The sequence below is a fragment of the Rhopalosiphum maidis genome, chromosome 2 (genome assembly GCF_003676215.2).
Source record: "Rhopalosiphum maidis isolate BTI-1 chromosome 2, ASM367621v3, whole genome shotgun sequence".
Taxonomy (NCBI): domain Eukaryota; kingdom Metazoa; phylum Arthropoda; class Insecta; order Hemiptera; family Aphididae; genus Rhopalosiphum; species Rhopalosiphum maidis.
This window is the reverse complement of record NC_040878.1, coordinates 90,126,004-90,149,074: the sequence shown is the minus strand read 5'-3', so window position 1 is coordinate 90,149,074 and position 23,071 is coordinate 90,126,004. Positions and strand designations below refer to the sequence as shown.

Here is a 23,071-nt window from a genome sequence, read left to right as displayed (position 1 = left end):
TAGATGATCATTTTATATTAATATTCTAAGTATAAAATACGCTTTGGTAGACAAAATATATCACAAGAGTTTATACCGAATTTATAAACAATTAAACGAGTCGGTTTTAATCTATATCGTTTAAAAAAGTAACTATAATTGTTAATTTAGAAATTATAAGTTATAATAAATAAAATAATAAAAAGTGCGTAATATTAAAAAGTTATCATTTGTGAAGGGGAGGGCAACTAATATAATTTTCTAAATTATTATACAAACATCATAATATCTTTTATAATAAAATATTATGTAATTATAATGAAGCGCCAGATGACCCATTCTGACCTTTATATATGTATATAAATATATATAGTGTACTATAATTTATAATTGTTTTATATTATTACCTAGGTATAGAAATGAAATAATAATTATACTCAGATAATACAGTGAAATTATTATTTATTTATTTTTTTAATAATTACGATAAAATCTCCAGAAAGCCTACCCATATTATAATGAGGTCTTAAATATAATGGAATCAGCCTACACGATATCATATTAAAATACAGAGTAGCTGAGACCTGAGATTGTTTACACATGTAGGCATAATTTGTATAATTTGTGTATTATATGATATTTTACGTATATTGTATAGGTACCTACAACAATATCTGCAAGACAACAATATTATCATTATAATTATACATCGTTTAAAAGTTTAAATTCCGAGAGCTACACACACATATACACACACATTTAAAAACCGTTAATTGTATGGAAACCGCGCGCATTCGCATATATTATAATATCACTTCAAAGTTAAAATATACAATATACATATGTATATTATGATAGTATAAGTAAATATAATATTATATATATATGTATTTATAAATTTACTTGACTGCCCACTCGGTGTGTGTAGCAGTTTCCCGTCTAAATATGCCACTGGTCGATAAAATTAAAGTAGTAAGTAGGAGGATAGGTCACAATAATAATAATAGTAATAAAAAAAATACGATAGGTGTAGAATCAACGAGGTTGTAATAATATCGACGAGACAAAACAATGAAATTGCCACGTGGCATAGAGCTGCAGAGGTGTTTAATGAATCATTTGTTATAGGCGTGCACGCCGCGTTATGCTAACATTTTATAAAACCATATAATCATAATATTTAATAAACCGTAATTTGATGTTGCGCGAGAATGAGAAAATAAAGTTTTGGTTTTTGTTGTCATGCACGCTTATTTTGCAAAACTACATATTTTATTATTTATATAATAGGAGTTGGGAAAAATTGTATCATAACATTTTTAATATATTTGCCAACGGATAATTGCCTGAAAGATCTATACATATGCTGCAGTTATATCCTAAATCTGCCACCTATTAGGCGATATCCATCATGACAACTCATCAAAAAATATAATCTCGAAATAATGATTTTGTAACAATTGAAAAAAATGTCTATTTAAATATTAAAAATTATACTTTCAACAGGGATTCAATATATGTACGAATGTAAGTGTGCGAATTAAGTATTCGAAGAAATCTGTTCGAATAATATTTTATACAAATGTTATATATTTTCCTATTTTAACATAATAACATAATATTACGACTATACGAATATAGTTCATAGTCACAGATACAATACACCTAATAATTTGTTGATAGCGTGATAATATTTTAGAATTTTTAAGGGAAATAGGTTATAATTTATTATTTTAATACAATTTTTTTTTTATTTTTTTTTTTTTTTTTTTTTTCAACTAAACACATAATTCATATAATTTGTATTATGATAATTTAGAATTGATTTGTATACCGATTGTGTATTGTATTATAATAATATCATAATAAAATAGTATAGTCTAAAAATATTATAATAGTATATATATAATCCGAGTATCTATAGTATACAGTATACTTATCTATGAAATAAACCGATCGCTTCAACAGTCAGTTTAGAAAAATTAAATTATGTTGATTCCACATTAAAAATTTATTTTAAACTTTCTAACATATAAAATTCACTTTTCGTATACATAATTTCCGAACAAACGACCCCTCTCTCTTTCTAAAATAATTTTGTAATAGTTGCAGCTACTGTGCATACGGACTGGGGTATTCCTGGCCAGAAAAAATATCCTGCGGCTAAGACCAAGAAGTTTTGCTGTAATTGTTGGACGTACCATGGCCCAAACTCAACTTTTGACTTATAAATCGTTTTTGAAGTAATCTTAACTTTTCTTGGAAACTTAGATTTATTTTCAACGATACGTCGATACATTTCATGATTGATATACATGTTCTTGTTTTTAGCCTTACAGCTGTACAATCAAGAAAAGTGAATACAAGAAAATAAATAAAAAAATATTAGAGAAAAATAGCACTACAAAATATGGTATTTATAATTTCGATAACTTTTTTCTAAATTTATTTTTAAAAATATAAGATGGGTACACAAAACTTTATAGCAATTTATGTCTTTATTTAATTTAATATTTTAAACTATATAAATCAGTGAAACCAAACCTTAACTTTTAAAATGTATAAATAGCATTCACAATCATATAGATAAATATCTATAGCCTCTCGACTCAAGGACTAAAATATAACGAATTGGTACTGAAACGTTATCAGTAAATCTAAAATTCAAGTAATTCAACAAATGAGAAGTAAGTTTCTTTTAGTAAGTATTTGATTATCAACGATATCCGAAATAGTTATAAATTGTAAAAATTAGTTATAATATTAAAGTTATACTATTTAATATTAATTATAGATTGTAAAAAATGAAGTTAATCAAAATAAATTATAGTTGTATTCTTGTATTTTATTACATATTACCTTTACTATATAAATGTAAAAATCTACTTATGATAAATTGATACAAATTTTACACATTTATACACAATTATATAAAAGTTATTACTTATTTTCAATTCATAGAAATTAAACATTTACCGCCAGGTGCAATTATGATACTTCAATATTTCTAACTGTGGGAGCCAGGAAGAATACCAACTGTATAATCAAAGAAGACCTATCCTTTCTAGTCTTTGCGATACTAGTCCGATAAATTTTAGTCCATGAAAGCAACCTATTTTTTTCAATTTTATAATAACAACTATGAAGTCCCTCGCAGGTCTACATTATTATTGTATATACTATATACATCATGATATTTAATATTACCTCATGAGACGAACGGTTGGATTTAAACCTTCAAAAACTTTATTGAAACTAATACAACTATAAAAAAAAAAACAAAAAATTAAATAGATTATAAAAGGAAACGTATTACGTTATTTACGTGAGATTTGATCGGCCAACGACGAACACATAGTTAACGTTTAAAATTCTTGAAAACATATCTAATATATATATATATACGGTAAATATTAATACCTTCTAAATTAATTTGTATTAAATATAGTATGAAATTATTGTTAAAATTATATAAATAATAAATAAATTATTATTTATTTAAATAAAAACATACATAAATAATAAACATTACGTTTCTAGTGACGCTTTATCAAAACAATATTTACCTATGTCTGGCCTAACGCGTTTAAGTATAAATATTATATTAATGTGAATGGTTTTTTAATTTAATTTATGTTTGGAAAAATGCATTCAGTTGTTCACATTTATCACATTAAACAATACATAGGTGGTCAAATTCATACAGTTACCGGGAAATTAAATTCAAAGATGTTATGATCGTACATAAGTTTATAATGCTTATATGATTATACTCATGTATAATATGTTGATAGCATAATAATTATTGTCATTTGACGCCAACAAAAATTATTCTTGATTTTAAGTTTGTATTTCAACCATTTTCAACTCATATTGCGTAGTTTTTGCTTGATGCTAGATATATTATATAATTTATATTATATTCTCCAAATACATTATATAGGTACAATAAAAAAGGCAATATTTATTTATGTATATTAACAACAAAAATGTAAAAGACACTAAGACAGCAAATTTAGCATGGAAATACTAATAATTACTAATTAATATAAGATTATAAAATGTGTGTAATTTATAATGGAAATGAAAATGGAAACACAAAAGAAGATTAGCTTGTTACAATATTACACTAAAAATAAAACAATTTGTCAATAAAAATGATGGTTATTACTTTATTACTTATTATAATTTCGATCCTGACAATTGTTCAGATTTTTCCATAGTAAGGAATCCACACCCACTTTAACTCATTCAAATTTATATAGTTCACAGTAATCCTAGTCAATAATGTAATTGAGATTTCTTTGATAGAGGAGGTACGACTGAAATTATTGATGCCAAACGTCTCAGTATTTTATAGTTACGATTTTTAAAACAAGTAAACACAATTTTTATACTTAAAGATTTATACTTAAGAAATATATTATAAAATTAAAAACAAAACATATTTGAATAATTATGAGAATCTTTGAAGAATACTAAATGTTTAAATAATTCTCACTCAGCTGCAATCATCTATATTCGATTATTCGAAATTGTCAGTTCACGTTATTCAACAGATTTCTGGTTGATCCATTCGTAGTTGTCTTATTTATACATTTTTTTTTTTTAAATTTATGAATTTTATCATTTTATTATTAGGTAAAAAGCTTGACATTATAATACAAGGCTCTTATTGTAAGTTGTTTTTACTTCAATAAATTAAATATAAATATCAAAACAGGTGTGCCCCTGAGCCCTGACTAATGGGCTACACAAACTACATGTTTACATTTATGGTTATCATGATACGCAAGACTGTGGTAACCACGAACTAAGATATACAAGCACAAACTTCTATATAATACCACACAACATAATACTGTATTAATACTTCTGTATTACATAGAATTCTGTGTATAGATACAAGACTAGCAACCATAGATATTATGAAATTTTTCTAATATTATCTTATAATATCTATGCTGGTAACGATCATGATAATGCTGTCAGAAAAAAGTATATTGTTGGCGGGTCTACGGAGGGATCTTCCTTTTTGAGCCTCAGGGCTACCTGTTGGCAATTAATAACATTTCTATTTTGTTGAAAATAACGAAAATATCTACCATTTTCATTTTTTCAACAAAGCAAAACCAAACCATGAAAATTGTCAATTATTAAACAAACCATTAAATAATAATTAGGTAAAACATTTTTTTCTGTTTAATTATTAATTATTAAAACAAGTTATAACTATTAATTATATAAATCAAATCTATAAATAGTAAAATGGTGCTTATTATTCAAAAATTCATAAGTATAAAATTAGTACGATAAATATGTCATTATTACTAAACTAAAAGTTTTGACAACTTTTTTCCTTTGAACTTAATTTTTTGGTTTCTCTGTTGAGATTTCTACTGTACTGCTTTATCTGCATGGTAATATAGAAATGTACTATAGAAGTGAGCATTTCACTTTAATGTTCTACATAAGGAAATTTTAATAATGATAATAAAAAATGTACAGTCTTATCAAACATCTCTGGAACATCACAGTATTTTCAGTATTGCACAAAACTTTTAATTGCTGAAACTAATATAAAAACTGTATAATTTGGATGTATCAAGAATCCTTTTGATTTCAAGTTTGTTAAAGCTCCTCCTGGCATTGTATCAGATCCTTAGATAATAAAACAGTATTGAGAAAAAGTTAAATTAATAGAATTATAATCTATTTGTAAACATAATCTTATTGTAAACCACGATTAAAGATGTATCTTTAATTCTGATGTAAACATACCTTATAAAGCAGAAATACAATTCAAATATGTAGTTTTTTGACTATTTGACAGCCCATAAAACCACATATAATATAATATATAACACACTCTTTGGCTGTAGCTTTTTTAATTTCACAATAGTTATGATCTAGTATAATAGAAACAACTGCAGTATCTAATGGATCACATTCATCATCTTCATCAATAATATTATCTATTTTTTATTTTAATTTTTCTATATTTTGTTGCCTTTCTGATTGATTGCTTTTAAATAATTCTTTTAAATCAGTCGATGTTATTTTAGGTGTTGTTGAATCCAGAATCTGACAGTTTCCTGTTTTGGGCAGTTTTAATACTGAATAATTGAAAAAAGTTTGTATACTTGTAAAAACATAGGTGCTGTTGGGTGTTCATTTGGACCAGTAGCCTAACAAACCATACCAAAAAATTGCTAATAATAAGTTTAAAATAAATATTATGTAAGTTTCAATATTTTATTTTTCATAAAAAAAAAAAATAGTAATAATTACTTCAAGTTGATCTTGATTCATTTTGTTTATTAGAACATATTTAAATTTTACTTCGTCTAAAAGGTAGTTACTTAATTCAGTTATCGATTTAATACTAACCCATAATCCTTCAGAAGTACTCTTTGTAAGAAACTCATTTGATGTTATTCTGTTATTAATAAAGTTAATTTCCCAATCATCAAGCCACATGAGAGTAGTCTTTAAAACCTTTATACCCAGATTTATATAAGCATAACAATTTCCAATTTCAAATATTAATTTAAACTTACATCACAATCATTAGGTACTTTCTTTTCTTATGCCTTCAGCTGCATACTTTCTGTTCAGAGCATCAAAAACTGAATTAAGTATAGTTGTGAACTTTTCAGTTTCAATACTATCCTTAAGTTCTTCATTTTGTATATGATCTCTATAAAATTGAATTCCTTTTGCCATAGATTTACTAAATATCTTTAACAGAATAGGAAATTACAACTTTGATAGATGTAATTAGGTATTTATTATTAAATAACATAGATATACAAATGTTAGATAATTATTTGAGTTGCTAATTTTACAGTTATTTTTGAAAATGTGTCTAGTTTTAAATATCTTTCTGTAATTTTAGGACACACACGTGTAGGAACAACTGTATTTTGTGATTCATCCAATTCATAAACCTGTTGGTAATGTAACCAACTCACATGAGACCTATCTGGATGTACCTATCAAATCAAAATACATTTTCCAAACATTATGTTAAAAACAAATTCTAATTATTTACTTAATTTTAATGAAGTTTTGTTATTGAGCCTGTTTCTTACATTCTTAAATCTTAATTAAGTGAGGAACATCAGAAAATACATATATGGTTTGACTCTCATCCATTGGATTTCTCCAGTTAAGAAATTGCTTTGACAATTGTACAAGTACAATACCTAAAAAAATATATAAAAATAATTTAATACTTATAAAGCTGTGTTAATGTGTTAAAGAGAATACACCTTTTACTGTGCCAGTAGATGTGAAAACAGCAAAAATTGACAGACAAGCTTTGAAACATAAATACCAAACCATGGTTAGCTTTAGTATTCAAAGCATGTATTTCATTTCCAAAATTTTCAAAGCCAACATAGCTTAAGTTGGATGATTTAACAGTAATACTTTCATGGAGTATTATTTCATCAAACAATAAAATACCATGTTTTTGTTCTTGGGATAATATAGTTATTTTTTTTTTAAATAACTGAAAAAAAACTGATAGTCAAATCCACAAGGAGACTTAATGTATGATAAATATGCTCTTACAGTATGAGGGATTGGCAGAGGAATAACATTTTGATCTTGTAAAAATTTATAAGTACTTGGAGATCTGAAAATAAGTAGTTTATAAATTGTTAAGTATTTTTAGTTCAACTATTTATGTGCATTTTATACCTTATGTGAAAAATAACACTGATAAGTATCCAGCTATCTGATTATCTGACTATCTTCTATTTTTGAGATTAGTAAATTTACAAGTCTAAATAATTTAATTTAATAAAATTTGTTGTGACTCACTCAAGCTATTATTTTAAAAAAATACATCAATAGTTGTTTGAGATAATTCTTTCATTTTGTCATGCATATCATACAATTGATTATTCAATTTTTCAATTTTAGAATGATACCTTTAATAACAATACACAATAAGAGTAAAATAACTAGATCTAATAATAATAATGATGAAGAAAATATATACCTATGTAATATACATAACATTGTAATAACCTATGAATTTATATATTAAAGATTATATAATAGATTATTAATTTATATTAAAGATACTATCTTTAATCGTGAGGCGAAGTAAGAAATTATAAAATATAATAATAAATAATTAATTTAATTATATAAATTTAAATATTGATGAAATTGTTTTTTAGTCAATTGCTAAACTCAACTAATAGATAGCGCTTGGGCTCAAAAAATGTTTCCCCTTCGTGCACCGTCTCATCTATTACTTTTCATGGACTTCACTCCGCTATCTAGTATCTAGTCGTAATCATTTTTGTATAATATCCAAGGTTGAAATATACATATTTATATATAATGTATATTTCAACCATGATAATAATATCTTATTTTTTTATAGTACTGTAAGGTCCTTGATCATAACTTCATAAGTTAAAAAAATATACCTATTTAAACGTTAACCCCAATACTCGTATTAGAATAAGTTTATTACCTTGCATAATTGCATATTTTCGGTTTTGTTTTTCAATATTCCACAGTTTTAAGGTACTTTGTAATAATAATGTTACTGGCTTTAAACTTTAAACATTCATATTTACGAAACTTGAAACGACTATTGGATAAGGAGTGAATACAGCGAACAACAATAATAATAATTATAATACCACCTCCTCGCATACCAGCGCAATTATTCATTTCTTAGACCGATAATTTTTTCTAAAATATTGCATGAGTTATCTGAATACCTACCTAAATTTTTGATCTGTACACGGTGATCATATAGTACCATTCACTTTCTGAAGTTTATTTTGTCGTTGCATTCAATGATAATTTGTTTTTATTGAGTTGGAGCAGTTGAATGAAAGTCGCACATAATCATTTTTGGATAACATAAATCATCATTAACAACGATGTCGTAAGTAATACCTACCAATTTTATCATCATCTATTTTATTAAAAAAATAAAGAGGTATATAATAGAGCTACAAATTTGTTGGAAATTTTTATTTTATTTTTGCGTCAATAAATAAAATTTAGGAAAATATATGAAATTTAAAAAAAAATTAAGTGTTGCACAATTTTTGTATTAGAAATTCAATTTAAAATTTCAAAATATTCATTTAGTGGCGGAAGAGGTTAACTCTTAAGTATATATTAGAAATTTTATGTCTAAGGTCTAGCCATGACGACAAAATTACTCTTCCCATACTTAAATAATAAAAAATAACTTAGAACTTTTCAACCGTCAAAATCTATGTTTTTTACTTAAATAATTTTGTTTTTTGAACATATTCCAAGTACTGTATGAAATCTACTAGGTCAGATCGAATCAGCTAGTACAGAATTGAACCTTAAATAACTCATTTGATTATTATTTATGTTTAGCATTATATTATTATATTGTTATTCAGTATTCACTAGTTGACACGTTTGTTAGTCAATAGTCATAAATATTAAATAGTATTTTCTGTGTTCAAACCATAGGTACCATACTATCTAGTATATTTAGTAAACCTCATAGCATCACTTTAATACAGTCTTCTTCCACAAGTTAATGATACTGTGTAAAAAATTGCATATAAATACCAAAAACAATATGTCAACATGTCTTACAAATCATAGGTAGGTATTCCTAACTGTCGTGTAACCTTATTATTACGAACTAATAAAGTTAAGTTATTTACGTATCACTATATCCAAGTACCAACATTGGTAGTAAGGTATAATATAATTTACAACTACCGTCGGTACAGCAGATACCAACCCCTTTCCAGGATCTCGTTCAGCACTAGACTGTTTCAGTTCCAAGTAAAGGAAAATTCTTATTTACCACATTGCCCTATTCTCAACAAGCTAAACTACTTAAAACGTCTTGTTACGTTGGTTAACAGTAAAATGCATTTATTAAGATATAATTTAAATTTGTTTTTTTATAAATTGCCTACCTATATTTTATAGGTACTACTTTATTAAATAATTAGTTTATGAATATTGAATAATATTACATAAATAATCAATTTTTATGTAAATTCATTGTTAAATATTTTAAACTATTGATTGGTATAAAGTTATAAAGAATAAACTACCTTATTATTTTCTTATGCTATTAGTTAATTTTTGACGTATTTTATGCAAAATTAATAGATGATATTGCTTAAATGTGGAATATGAATTATACAGGTGCCTTAATACTTTTTAATTTCCAATGCATTGTTCGTTCCTTCAGAAGACCGATACATTTTATTGGGTACCTATTTTAGTATATTACAATCAGACAACTAATAACTATACATAATAATTAATATGATACATAATGAAGTATGATAGTACGCGTATTTTTATCAAGTTAGTATATTTAACTTAGTGTAAGCTTTGTGTTAAATCCACAGTAATAAAAATATGCAGATATTAAAACACGTCGCAGTGGCCGCTGTATCCAGTAAGTACGTGTCCAAGGTCGTAGGACTGATCAGTCTGAGTCTAGCTTCGATAGTCATCAATGAGACGATAGAACTGGTTAAACTGTACTTTTGGCGCAACTACATCACCGAGCTCGAAGTTTCCAACAATGACAAGTGTTATCCTTGGCTACTGCAATGGATTTCAAAGTACAATCAACACTTACTGCACTTCAGTGTCAACACTATCTGTCGGAACACGGAGTCCGGACACATGACGTCGAAGTTCGACTACAAGCCAAGTTCCGGCGAACACATGTTCAAGTAAACGCAGTTCAGAGACGATATGGCATAACTAATCGTAGCTGCAGCAGACGCGTAGCCAAACTTTTTAAAAGGTTTTAATTTAATCTTTAAATACAACTTAGAGAGGGAGGCTGTTCAAACATCCAACATGGTCATATGGTCACGTTAATAAATTATAAAATACGTTTAACTTTTGAATATTTTCCTTAGTAAATTATATAAAAAATATAATCTACCCTAACTTAACTTGAAGCATTTTTAGCATAAAATATATTATAAACACCCCCATTCCTTGGTTACGCGCCAGAGCTGCAATACTATAATTTAAATATTTCACAGTACGTTCGTCAAAAGTTTACATTTTAAACGGACACATAAATAGTTAATGGTTTAACTGTTTTAAGTAAGATTAATAAAATTGTGTATTACTGTATAATATATTAGTATTACTATAAAACTTATTGGAATCATGATTTAGCTCTATAAATTTTCGGATCTTAATATTTCCCACTACAAGTCACAATTTTACTAAATCACTACCATTAATCTCGCCGGGTATGCTCCGGAAAAAATTGAGATTACTTACCTGCGGTGATTTCACATAGTGAGACAATGGATATAGGGATAATTTCGATTTAAACTGTTTAAGCAAGTGAATAATACAGGTAGGGTTTCATAAATGTTTTCAGCAACTATTGCAATTTTAAATTTGTAACCCAACTATGGATTATACAGTAACTATTGGTATACTCTGCTCGCTTGAACAATTAATACCGAAAACCGTATACTTCAGACGTAGCTTACGCTCATTTTTCTGTCCACGATATAATTTGATTCATCCAGCTGCAGCATTAACTGTTCAGCTATTATGTTAATGCTCTGTAACGATAAACTATTATTATTATGACTTCTTTCAGGTACAAAGGTCATACAATACGCGTAAAACTTGATCGCAGCTCGATGTTATCTCCTGACTATGGTTATAGACCGTATGAAACACTTTATTTATCTACTTTGGGTCGAAACAGACAAGTGCTGGAAGATATCTTGGAAGAGGGTTGGTATCCGCTGTACCACAGATAGTTGTTAATAATATTATACACTTTAAATATTCGTCTTATTTATTGTAAGGTGTACTGTATTTCATGTAATATATTCCATTGACTGTCCTCCAGCCAAATTGCACGCCATGTCTCTTATGGAGTTGGGCACCACTCTAATGGTTCCCTCATACGATACGTGGCAAAACTTTGGAGAGCCCCGCATTCCGCGGTCAATGACGTCTGTTATACTAGACGAGGGTGTGATCGAAAACATACTTAAGGATATCCATGACTTTGTGAACGACCAATCATGGTACTTGGAAAGGGGTACGTAAATAATTAAACCTTATTAGTTCACCAATACAACACGGTTATACGGTAAGTACCCAACCCCCAATTGGACATAATCTACACCGAATAGTACGGTTTTTGAATTACTACTGTAATATACAGTAATGAAATAAGACTTAAAACTAGAAAATACAATTTTGTCTCGGTGTTCTAGGAATACCATACCGTAGGGGATACCTGCTTTATGGACCGCCAGGTTGTGGCAAGACATCTATGATCATGGCATTGGCTGGCGAGATCAAGTACAGTTTGTGCGTGTTAAGCCTGAACGACTCAAAAATGTCTGACGATCAACTAGTACAATTAATGGGAGAAGTACCGTCTAAATCATTTGTGCTCCTGGAAGATATCGACGCAATGTTCGCCAACAGAGATGGGGAAACAGTCATAGCCAAAGGTGAGCAAATTAATGAAAATAATTAACTCAAGTTAAGTTAAGAGGATACAAGATCAATAAATTAAAAGTTAACAGTTAACAAATTATAAATTTAAATAAAGTTAATCTATTTTTTAAATTAGTATGTAAATTACATAAAAAGTGAATGTCTTTCTAGTTTCTAATTTACAAATTATAAAAAACTATTGTATATGTACACCTTTGGTCATAGGTATATTATGTGCATACCTTAAAAATATTATGTTTTCGATGTCCATACTCAAATTTTTACACATTATTGTTAACTTGTGGCAGAAGGCAGTACTAAAGTGACGTTGAGCGGATTACTAAATGCTTTGGATGGTGTCGTATCATCCGAAGGCAGAATACTATTTATGACTACCAACTATGTCGACAGGTGAATAACAATAATAATATAGTCTGTAATAAATAAAACATTTCTAATATAAATATTGGCCAAATGGGTTACTTTAGATTGGATTCTGCACTGATTCGATCTGGCCGAGTGGATTTCAAACAGTATATTGGAACATGTTCAGATTATCAACTCTCAAAAATGTTCATTAGGTTTCGTCCAGAAGGTACAGAAGACGACAAGAATAGATTTGTAAAAGATGTCAGAAAATATAACAAACCAGTCGTCCCAGCTCATTTACAAGAATTTTTTTTGTTACATCGGCACAAAGAACTAAATTATGTTTTTGAACATATAAACGATTTATGGCAGAACGTACAAGACATTCAATTAACAGAGTAACAACAATAATATTTATAGTATTAATTTAAAAATAATAATAATAAATTAATTTTTTATGTACAGAAAAATACTAAGTACATAAAAAACCAATGTTCAGTCAAATAGCAATTTTTGAGCACAATAAAAGAAAGTGTCATGAATATTTAAAGTGTTAGAAAAAGAATAACAAAAATGAATTAACATGAAAAAAAAACAAAAAAGTTTATACGTTCATTATCTTTTGGGATCAATTGAGTATAATGCTATTGTTCCGTCCATAGCCCCAGTAGAAAGTAGCACTTTTTGGGGGTGAAACTTGGTAGTCATTAATGGTGAATAACGTGTACTCATAAACCAGTCTGTCAACTTCAAAGAATTCAATAACTGACCCTCTGTGTTGTAGAATAACAACATCTGATTTATACTACTGCTAAAAATAAAATAAAATAACTTGAAATATATATTGTTATTTTTAAAACAAATTTTATAATTTATACTAACCATGCTATTATATTACACATCGAATGAATAGCTGCAGATTGCATGTTATTGACATGAAATTCCTGCTGTGGTGCATTATGGCCAAACTCAAATGTTTTTATGTCTCCATAAGCACTATTACATTAATTAATCATTTAATACTTGTTTTTGACTAAATTAGAAAAATGCATTTACCTAGCAGATACTACTGTAGCATCTTGTAATCTTAAGGTAAGTATTTTACTATGATGTCCTATGAAAGAAGCTATTTTTGCTTCGTCTGGTGGAAGTCTTTTATCAAACACTTTAATTGAACCGTCTTTACAACCAGCAGCAAATATATTATTTTCTGTAAAAAAATATAAAATAACTTTAGAATGGAGAATCAAGTACTTTTTCTAAATTTTGATAAAAGATATTTCAATATTTGCACTATTAAATGACTAAAAATAGATATTTATTGATCAATTATTAAATAAATTTGATTTTATAAACAAAAAAGGGTTATGAGTTATGTCACATAACAAACTTCTAAATAATATACATGGTTATACGCATTTATCTATATTGATTTTATTTGTATTATGACTGTATATTTTAAGCAAACAGCCACCAGGGAATTAAATTAAGTAATGTGTTAATTTTTTTTTTTTTTTTAATTCTGAATTATTAACTTTTGAAAGCTAATGAGTTTGCTATTAAATGAAAATTTTCTTATGAGTTATGATCATTTCTAATCAAAATATATTAATGATTTGGATCAAATTAAGAGATTGTAAATTTATAAAATATATATTATGTTTAGATGTTGATTGATATTTATGATTAGTGACAGTTAAACTCTTAATTACCTTTGGATTGCATGGACATAGTTGTCACAGAAGCATTGACTCCCGTTGATAAAGCAGTCAGTTTAGTTTCAGTCTCAATATCCCAAATTTTAATAACTCTTGAATCCCCTGCACAAATTAAATGGCAGGACCTTTGATCCCATTGCATAGCCACTGATAATGGTTAAAAAAAACAATTAATACAATGTATATATTAAATGGTTTGTCAATATTTGGTAAGATTAAATTTACTTACTTGAAGAACTCTCAAAACTTGGACTCTTGCAAATAGGTAATGCATGCCAACCGGTAACCAATTTAGGAGGTCCGTCAATGCATTGAGACCAAACTTGAATATTTCCGTCATTATATCCCGCCAACACTAAAGCAACATCATGGCTATTTATCAGTTCTACAGCAGATAAATGTGGAGTTAATCTATATGACAAATCGAGATTGTGACTTCTAACATCTGGTTTCCATTGGCATAACTTATAGCTACTATGATAATCCCATACTCTATAATTAAAAAAATATGTTATAAAAGTAATTATATTAAAAAATAGGATTTGTTACTATTTTTTTTTTTAATTAACAGTTTTAAAAATGTATTACTTACGTTAAATAATCTTTCGTAGCTACAATGACATGAGGGTCATATGGATAAAACACCAATGAATTTGGTGATTGTTTACATTTAGATGAGAATATTTGATGTTCTATCTTACAATTTAAATTATTTACTTTGTTTTGTTCTTCTAGTGCTTCTTTACGAAGCATCATATTTCGAGTATACCTATTAAATAAATTTTAATCATTAAAATAATTAATACTAATACTTATTTATTATTATATCAAAAGTTATCAAAACAATATTTGTTTTAATATCAGTCACCTCCAGTCACGTTCATAGTATATTGCACTTTCAAAGTCACCTCCATCATTCATACCACTTAATGGATGAGCAAAGTTTTTAGATACCCATTCGAAAAATTGAGATTTTAATAAACTTTTAGTTATATTTGTTGAGTCCTTTTCACAATCACTTTCTATATTTGGGGGTGAAGATGATGATGAGAGCATAGTAGTTTCTTCTACAATCTAATTGCACGACGGATGTATTAATAGTTATTCTTCTAAAACAATTTGTGTACATAATAGTAGTTACATACAGTGTTGGGCACAATTTTTTTTGTCCTAGAATTGGATCTGAATGGAGTAATAGGTGCTCTCTGTCGAGTACGAAGATCATGTACAGACAATGGGGGAGAATCTCCTTGACTAAAATATATTATAAAGGCCATTTTAAACCACAGTATGTAAATAAATAAAATAAATTATGAAATTAATCAATTCAATACCTGAGATAACTTTTAGAAGATGGAGATGCAGGTAATGAATGTGATGCACGACTATCCGTCTTGTTTTTAAGCTAATCAAAATAAGTAATGATTGTTGAAAGTTATTTTTAAATGAGAATATTGTATACACACAATAAGTACTTACCTTCTGTCTAATGTATTTAGTTAATTTTTGTGCAGTGGCTGCAACTTCTGGAAATATATCATGCTCTAAAGCTGTCAAACCCTTCCATAGTTTAGAGTGATTATTGTTATAGGTTGATGTTGTTTGATAAGCATCTAAAAGATAGTAAAGTACTTTTGAAATTATGTCTAGTTAATATAAAATATATACTCATACCCAAGGTAACTATAGATGAGGACGAATTTGTTCGCCTCAAAAGATCAGATTTTGTTTCCTCTGGCATTTCATCTGAAATGCTAGGTCCTGGTGATATTTGAGGTGATACTACAGTGACTATTACACTAGTAGGCTGCATCGAAAGTTTTTCTTTAGACCCCTTTCTAGATAGACTAGTTTTTGAGCTACCATTTGGACCTAAAAAAAGGTTTAATAACAATAATTGATTATTGCTTTGGAATCTATAAATTAATTTAATATTTTTTATTGAACATACTTTTATAAAGAGATCCATATGATTTTTCTGTTTGTTCCTGCATCGCTATTTCTAAAAAGTATCTTTCAAATGTGATAACAGTCCATTGAAGAGCAATTATAACTTCCTAGATGTAAAAATGATATTCATTAATATTAATGATTAATAACCAAATGCAATTGTTTTTGACTATTACCTCCCTGACCATAGGACTCATATCTTTAGCAACAGTATTTAATAAAGTCAAAGCAATATTTAGATCAACTTTTATAGCATAGTTAGTACGATCCTTATCACAGCTTACATAAGTACCAAGAGCAAACACTGCTGCAGCTCGAACCTAAAATATAAATTTAACTATTATTTTGAGTTATTTATTGATATTGTATTTTATCAGTAAATTTTTAAATATTAATGTGTAATTTGTATATAAATGACTTAAAAATTAAAATATTAAAAAAGTCTGTATATCTGTATACTATATACAAATAAAATCAGTGCAAAGAAAGCAATCTATTCAGTATTATCCTAAATTTTCATCACTACAAACAATTGAATTGTCATACATTTTTTAGAAAATTAAAAATATTATTATTTTCATAGATAATCAACTTACTTCAGGTACTTTATCTTCTAATAAAATGTAAAGTTTCTCATGAGCTATATCCCGTACACCAACCCAACGTGCTTTATCGTAATCGGACCATAACTGTGCAAGACATAAGGTTAACCATTGCTTATATGGAGCACTAGCATTGGCTAATTGTTCAAGACATATGCACACTAAATTGTTTTTAAGCCCAAGTTGTTGGCCATTCTTATAGTTTTGCATTAGTCGAGACAGTACAACAGTTCCCAACATCCTTTGTTCTTCCTAATAACCATACAAATAAAAACAAATTTTTAATAAACAAAAAAGTGTAAATACATAAGGACAATAAAATAATGGTTCTTCAATAATATTTTATTAGTAACTACTAAAAATATGAACTATTTAAAGACAGCTTTCTACTATATTACGTTGTATTATGTTAATATTCATCTTATAAGTAACTTACAAGTCTTACCTACCTATGTTAATCTACATATAAATATACTCAAACACAAACATAGTGTATAGTTAACTCAAGGATTAAAAATTATCAATGGCATTTAAAAATACTTGTTTGTTATATAATTCCGCAATCAGATTAGGTCTACTATACTCAAGCATTTATTTATAAATTGTGACAAAAATGTCAAGTAAAAATAAATAATAATAATAATATATTGTTAACCATTAAATAGTTTTATAGCTAAAAATTTATTTATTTTAACAATATTTTTTTGTTATAAAATTGAATACTATTTTAAATATTACAGAGAATAAAGTCTTTAAAATTAATTTTAAATAAGTTAATAGCCTTTGCAAGATACATTCTTGAAATTAGACATATATAGCAATAAGTCAACAACATACTGAAATGATTATAAATTATAATACAATATTTTAATATTATATGAAGTATTTACCTCTACATAAGATGATATCAATCTATAGTGAAATATCGATCATGAATATCAAATTTTTAGATTAGAGAATGTTAACACAAAATTTGTCTAGTGGAGTGATAAATTTTTAATGGTTTATTAGCAGGGTGATAACAAACAAGTACCCATTTTTTTAAATGTAATCTGACATATTTATATGAGAAGAAATAAATTGGTTAAAGATTAAATAGATATTTTCAAATTTGTAATTATAAATAATAATTACTGTAAATATGACAATAAGAATATTTATGTATCAAAAACATAAGAATTGTTACATACTATAAAATACAAATGCAATTAAATAAAAGTTAACAATTGATCAAGTAACCTTTTAAAGAAATGAAAATAGTAATAAAAGTATTAATGCAATTTTTATACTTACAGGCAAACGTATATCTTCAACCAGTTGAAAAAAATACTTAAAACCATTCTCCCTAACAATGTCAGTTTGACAAGTCTGTTAATAGATATAATCAATCATTTTTTTATTTAAATAATTTTTATAATTTATTTTGAATACTTACATGATCAACAGCCATTATTTTAGCCCAAATAAATGCTAACATTGGTCGAAGTTCAACTGCAAAACTCTGCAGTAGTTTCAATATATATGGAAATATGCCTACAGATAAAGTTAAATTTACTGCCCACGGCCCCAAATCTAAAAATCTGCCCAACAAGTCTAATGCTCGGAGTCTATGTGCTTGACTCAATAGAACCTGCACAACACCATAAAATAAAATATTATAGAACATTATATAATTATGTGTATTGTTGTTTTAATTACTTGGAGTACAATGGGAAGCTGTTCAGGTGCACTACGTTGTTGTGTTGGTAAACAAGATGTATGGTCGAGCCAAATTTCAAATGCAGTCAATTGTTCTTCAAAAAATGTTGTGCGTACAAAAAAACCATCTCCGTGTTCTTGAACACGTTGTAATTGAGACAAACACAAGTCTAAAATATGATCCCATGACTGTAAACAAAATATTTATAAATAAATAAAGAATTTGTATAAATGAATTGAAAGAAATACATCAAGTATCAAATCATTCATTAAATAAAACATATTTTTATCTTCTACAAACCTGCCACATGGGATGATTGTGCATTGCTGGTAATTTAGGCGAAGATACTGGTTCACAGTCATATGTTCTCATAATACGTTCAGCCAGTAAAAAGTTTCTTAGCAGACTTGCAACTAACAAGTCTTGCCGAAATAGTGTTTGAAAAGTATCTTTATAATAAAAATACAAGTTTAAATATTTTTTCATACAGTATATATTATAATTTATAAATTTAGTTAATAATTATAATTATACCTCTAGGTAATATATTCCAAGCTATTGTATCGGTTATAGCAGTGAATACCCAGTTTAATTCTCCTAACATTGTTCGTCGATCATTTAATGTACCAGGAATTCTAATAGAAACAAAATATTTAATGAATAAATAAATTAAATTATAACAATCATTTTTATTACAAAACTCACTTATCAACCAGATCAAGAATTAATTTTGAACAATGTTTTGACATATTTTGCATTACAAACCTGGAAATATATTTAGAATTAAATCTTGCATATTACATAACATTTTTAATAGAAATTGTTAATGGGAACATTTTATGTAAATAATGTGTAATATTTCTAAAAATTATAATAATTAACAATCTATTTAAATAAATATATTTTTATAGAACATAGATAAGTGAGCATCTAACTATCTAGGAATTCAAAAACATTCTGGACACAGTATTAACTTATCAGAGATGGATTACATACAAAAATTAACTTTTATCAAAAAACAAAATATTATTTGTAGATAAAAATAATAAATTATCTCTATAAATAATCATTAAATGTTATCAATTAAAATATATTTTCGTATTAAACAGGAAATTTAATTGGAAAGTATGTGTCTGTAAATAAATTCTTATCTAAAATATGTAATACATGCAAAATATGTGAGACACAGAAACAAAATTGTAAAATTTGACGCCAGTAAAATTTAAATTAAAGACAATAAAAGAATAAATACTTCAATTGAACTTGGATAAAAATATTAAGATACTTATGTATTTGTATTCTATTCCTAATCTATAACCTAAATACACTTATTTTTAATAGTAAAATTACTTTTATTCTTTATAAAGTTTACTTCTTAAATATTTCCAAGTACTATTTTTTTTTTCAGAAAATTAAAAATACCTACCCTAATTTAAAGGATAAACAAATGATTCAATTCTAAGTAAATAATATAAAAACATTCAAATTATTTACTAATGAAATATTGCTAAAGTATGTATTAAAAATACATTTTTGCATTACTGGAGAAATAAATTTCAAATTGCAATAACACAATTTTACAATTGTTTTTAGTCAATTGATTATTATTGTAGCAACACATTTAATACCTAACATGTTTGTTTATCTGATAATATCTTTATTAGACATTTGAACTTTAAACTCAAATGATGTAAAAAAAAAATGTTTCTTTAATTTTGAATATTAACATGAAAAATTCCTAATGAATATTGAGACATAAAGCAATAATATTGAGCCACCATAAGTCATAATATTTAAACAGTAATTTTAAATTACAGGTCATGCACTGATATAATTATAATTTGAATGTAAAATGATAACAATTATAAAACTGCCTTTGTTGAATATATGTACATAATTATATTAATCACAATTGATTATAAATTATAAAAAATATATTGATTTCCACAATCTAAATACCTTATGAATAGTTATGTTTTATTTTAAAATCAATAATTATAACTTTAATTTATACATTTATATAGATATAATAATTTACCACCGAGCAGCCATTTTAATTGGTGTAGTCAAGCAAGACGTAAACAAATCAGCAGGTAAGTCTGGATGCATTGGAAGTGTTTGATCTATTTGACATGCGCCCAGTTGAATGCAGTTTTTAAAGGAAGATCCTTCACTGTTTACAAACAATGGGCTTTGGGTAGCATTATGCTGAAAATTAAAGTAGCAAATATTAAATAGGCAAAATATGTATTGAGCATTCATTACCATATTATAATGTGAATGAAAAAAACATGTTTATGAAATATGGTTGTATAATATATAGCTTAAACTAAAAACAAAATAGTTATTATTGAAAAAAAAAAGATATTATTTTATTTTTCATTTTAAAGGTAGAAATATAAGTTACATTTTACTCAGTCAGAAATACAATTATATGACAGTAGTTCTAAAGTATACCGTACATTAAAATATATAAATGTTTAAATGATACTAAAGAACATTTAAACGTAAATGGTTTAATATTACTTACTAAATCAATAAATAATAAACATTAGATAATTTTTGTAACATTTTATAGAATTGAATCAATTTATTATTGATATATTCCACTAATTGAATTAAACATTTGTATCAATAATTAGAGTTGTTATTTTTTAGAAATTAATGGAATCAGCATAAATAGGCTTTATTTTCAGTAATAAATAAAATATTATATCAATTGTAAAAATGACATGTTATATTTGTAATTTTATACCAGTCTAAATGTATTATAAGTTATACATAATAGAATGACTAATTAAAAAAAATTAAATGTATTATTTTATGTATTTCTTGTTTTATTTTCAATAATTAAATACGTTAAACAAATTTAATTGCCAATTTATTTTTTTTTTTATAGAAATCAATATTAAATAGTTATTTATCATATTATCTTAATTTCAAAGTTTAATTTTAAACTAATGATCAGAAAATAAAAAAAAAATCTATAATAACAAAACAAAATAATACATACCATATCTTCTTTTTCATGCTGTTCAGCAAATTGGCTAAATAATTTTATTATCATTCCTGCATTTGAACAATCATAGACATAAATTGATGGTGATCCCATCCAAGTTTGAAGATCATATATGGACAATGGAATGTATTGGGTATATGTCTAACAAAATTGATTCATATTTTAAATATTTAAATGTTTATAAAGAATAATAATTAAAAATTAAAATCAACTAACCCTGTTAAACACCCAAATTTCACCATTTACTGTAGGTTTTGGAACACCGTGTCCATTATAATGGAAAAGGACTCTTTCTTCTTTTGCATTTCGTCTCAAGGAAACGCACAATTTTTTTACTTCCTCTATAGTTGGGTCTAACGATTGTTTGTACCGTGCTCTTGGCTGCCACCTTTCGTACTGTTTTTGCAAATTGACTCCAATTATTTCCAATGCTTTCTGAGGAATCATCATCATTGGATCTAATTCAGTTTAAACACGTTCATAAGACCAAAACATTTTAATAAATTATGACTTTAAATCAACATTATAGTTGTCATGAAATCTATACCTATCCAACACTCTAGACGGGCGCAGGGCTGAACTTTTAAAACGTCTGGTGGGTCTACACCTACATTTAGGCACATAACAAGAGCAACACTCACAGTCTTCATCTGAATACACAAAATAAAATAAAATTAATGAAAATTCATTACATTCTTCAAAACGATGAACCACACACTTACCCGTTCTTTGAGACGCCATGAATTTACCACAGCATCCACGGACTTGATCTCCTCTGTATGACGTTTTTTCGTGAAGCATAACGGCAACCGCCAGTCGGCGGACTCGGCACCGTCGGCGCTGCCGGACGATAGTTTGGACGACGCTTCTTCCATTCATGCAGACGTCCACAAATGACATTCAACGGTAGGAAACACGCGTGCTTACGTCCTCAACAGCACGGGATTGAATAGCAGAAAATTGATACGCTGTAGTGTTCGCGTCTAAATGAAAATCTATTAGAGTCTTGACCGTATCGTGGGCGTTGGTCGACGTGAAAAATTTGAAAACTATCGAAACCACAAATCTAACAACAACAGACTCGCGGGTAGTTGTAATACATCTTGCACTACGCCCGACCTCGTGTTTGCTATCAGACACGATCGTCGTCGCGTTATCTCCTAATCATCCCCTCCATGCCATAGATAAACCGTCATCTGGTTAGGTTCACATTCGATCGTTATCTTTATGAAAAACACGGTAGTGGATC

The 23,071-nt window shown here is 27.1% G+C and overlaps 2 protein-coding genes, 1 long non-coding RNA gene and 1 pseudogene across 6 annotated transcripts; 1 reads left to right on the top strand and 3 right to left on the bottom strand.

Moving 5' to 3' along the window:
* Window positions 1–5,305: 5,305 nt before the first annotated feature.
* LOC113554736 lies at window positions 5,306–6,179 on the bottom strand (annotated as a pseudogene).
* Window positions 6,180–6,567: 388 nt separating this feature from the next.
* LOC113550893 lies at window positions 6,568–7,392 on the bottom strand. The gene is made up of 3 exons (XR_003405087.1): window positions 7,254–7,392; window positions 7,034–7,187; window positions 6,568–6,974 (listed from the first exon to the last, which is right to left on the bottom strand). It is a non-coding gene; the product is annotated as an uncharacterized LOC113550893 (long non-coding RNA).
* Window positions 7,393–8,382: 990 nt separating this feature from the next.
* LOC113550892 (mitochondrial chaperone BCS1-like) lies at window positions 8,383–13,676 on the top strand. Of its 3 annotated transcripts, none has more exons than XM_026952837.1 (7): window positions 8,383–8,899; window positions 10,374–10,706; window positions 11,606–11,745; window positions 11,864–12,058; window positions 12,237–12,479; window positions 12,774–12,876; window positions 12,954–13,676. In XM_026952837.1, the coding sequence occupies exons 1-7, from the start codon at window positions 8,895–8,897 to the stop codon at window positions 13,234–13,236; spliced, it is 1,302 nt and encodes a 433-aa protein (XP_026808638.1). In that variant the 5' UTR covers window positions 8,383–8,894; the 3' UTR covers window positions 13,237–13,676. The 3 variants fall into 3 exon arrangements, with proteins under 3 accessions (XP_026808638.1, XP_026808637.1, XP_026808639.1); XM_026952836.1 differs by lacking the exon at window positions 8,383–8,899 and adding an exon at window positions 9,276–9,606; XM_026952838.1 differs by lacking the exon at window positions 8,383–8,899 and having other exon boundaries at window positions 10,411–10,780.
* Window positions 13,411–22,957, bottom strand: LOC113550891 (regulatory-associated protein of mTOR). 2 transcript variants are annotated; one of them, XM_026952834.1, is made up of 25 exons: window positions 22,545–22,957; window positions 22,370–22,472; window positions 22,039–22,280; window positions 21,817–21,963; window positions 20,842–21,011; window positions 19,509–19,568; window positions 19,338–19,438; window positions 19,104–19,252; window positions 18,803–18,991; window positions 18,540–18,734; window positions 18,398–18,472; window positions 17,099–17,356; window positions 16,679–16,822; window positions 16,504–16,609; window positions 16,227–16,424; window positions 16,032–16,165; window positions 15,887–15,957; window positions 15,698–15,806; window positions 15,421–15,626; window positions 15,145–15,321; window positions 14,782–15,044; window positions 14,547–14,699; window positions 13,891–14,044; window positions 13,717–13,830; window positions 13,411–13,642 (listed from the first exon to the last, which is right to left on the bottom strand). In XM_026952834.1, the coding sequence occupies exons 1-25, from the start codon at window positions 22,695–22,697 to the stop codon at window positions 13,450–13,452; spliced, it is 3,864 nt and encodes a 1,287-aa protein (XP_026808635.1). In that variant the 5' UTR covers window positions 22,698–22,957; the 3' UTR covers window positions 13,411–13,449. The 2 variants fall into 2 exon arrangements, with proteins under 2 accessions (XP_026808635.1, XP_026808634.1); XM_026952833.1 differs by having other exon boundaries at window positions 13,411–13,645; window positions 22,545–22,697.
* Between the last annotated feature and the right edge of the window lie 114 nt (window positions 22,958–23,071).

Bases quoted from the DNA above. Each gene is read 5' to 3' on its own strand.
- LOC113550892 (XM_026952836.1), top strand. From the start codon at position 9,539: ATGATACTGTGTAAAAAATTGCATATAAATACCAAAAACAATATGTCA. The intron at 11,746-11,863 runs GTTGGTATCCGC...ACTGTCCTCCAG, and splicing joins GGAAGATATCTTGGAAGAGG to CCAAATTGCACGCCATGTCT. The intron at 12,877-12,953 runs GTGAATAACAAT...GGGTTACTTTAG, and splicing joins ACTACCAACTATGTCGACAG to ATTGGATTCTGCACTGATTC.
- LOC113550891 (XM_026952833.1), bottom strand. From the start codon at position 22,697: ATGGAAGAAGCGTCGTCCAAACTATCGTCCGGCAGCGCCGACGGTGCC. The intron at 19,569-20,841 runs GTAAATTATTAT...ATATATTTCCAG, and splicing joins ATTAAAATGGCTGCTCGGTG to GTTTGTAATGCAAAATATGT. The intron at 16,823-17,098 runs GTAAGTTGATTA...TTTATATTTTAG, and splicing joins TAGAAGATAAAGTACCTGAA to GTTCGAGCTGCAGCAGTGTT.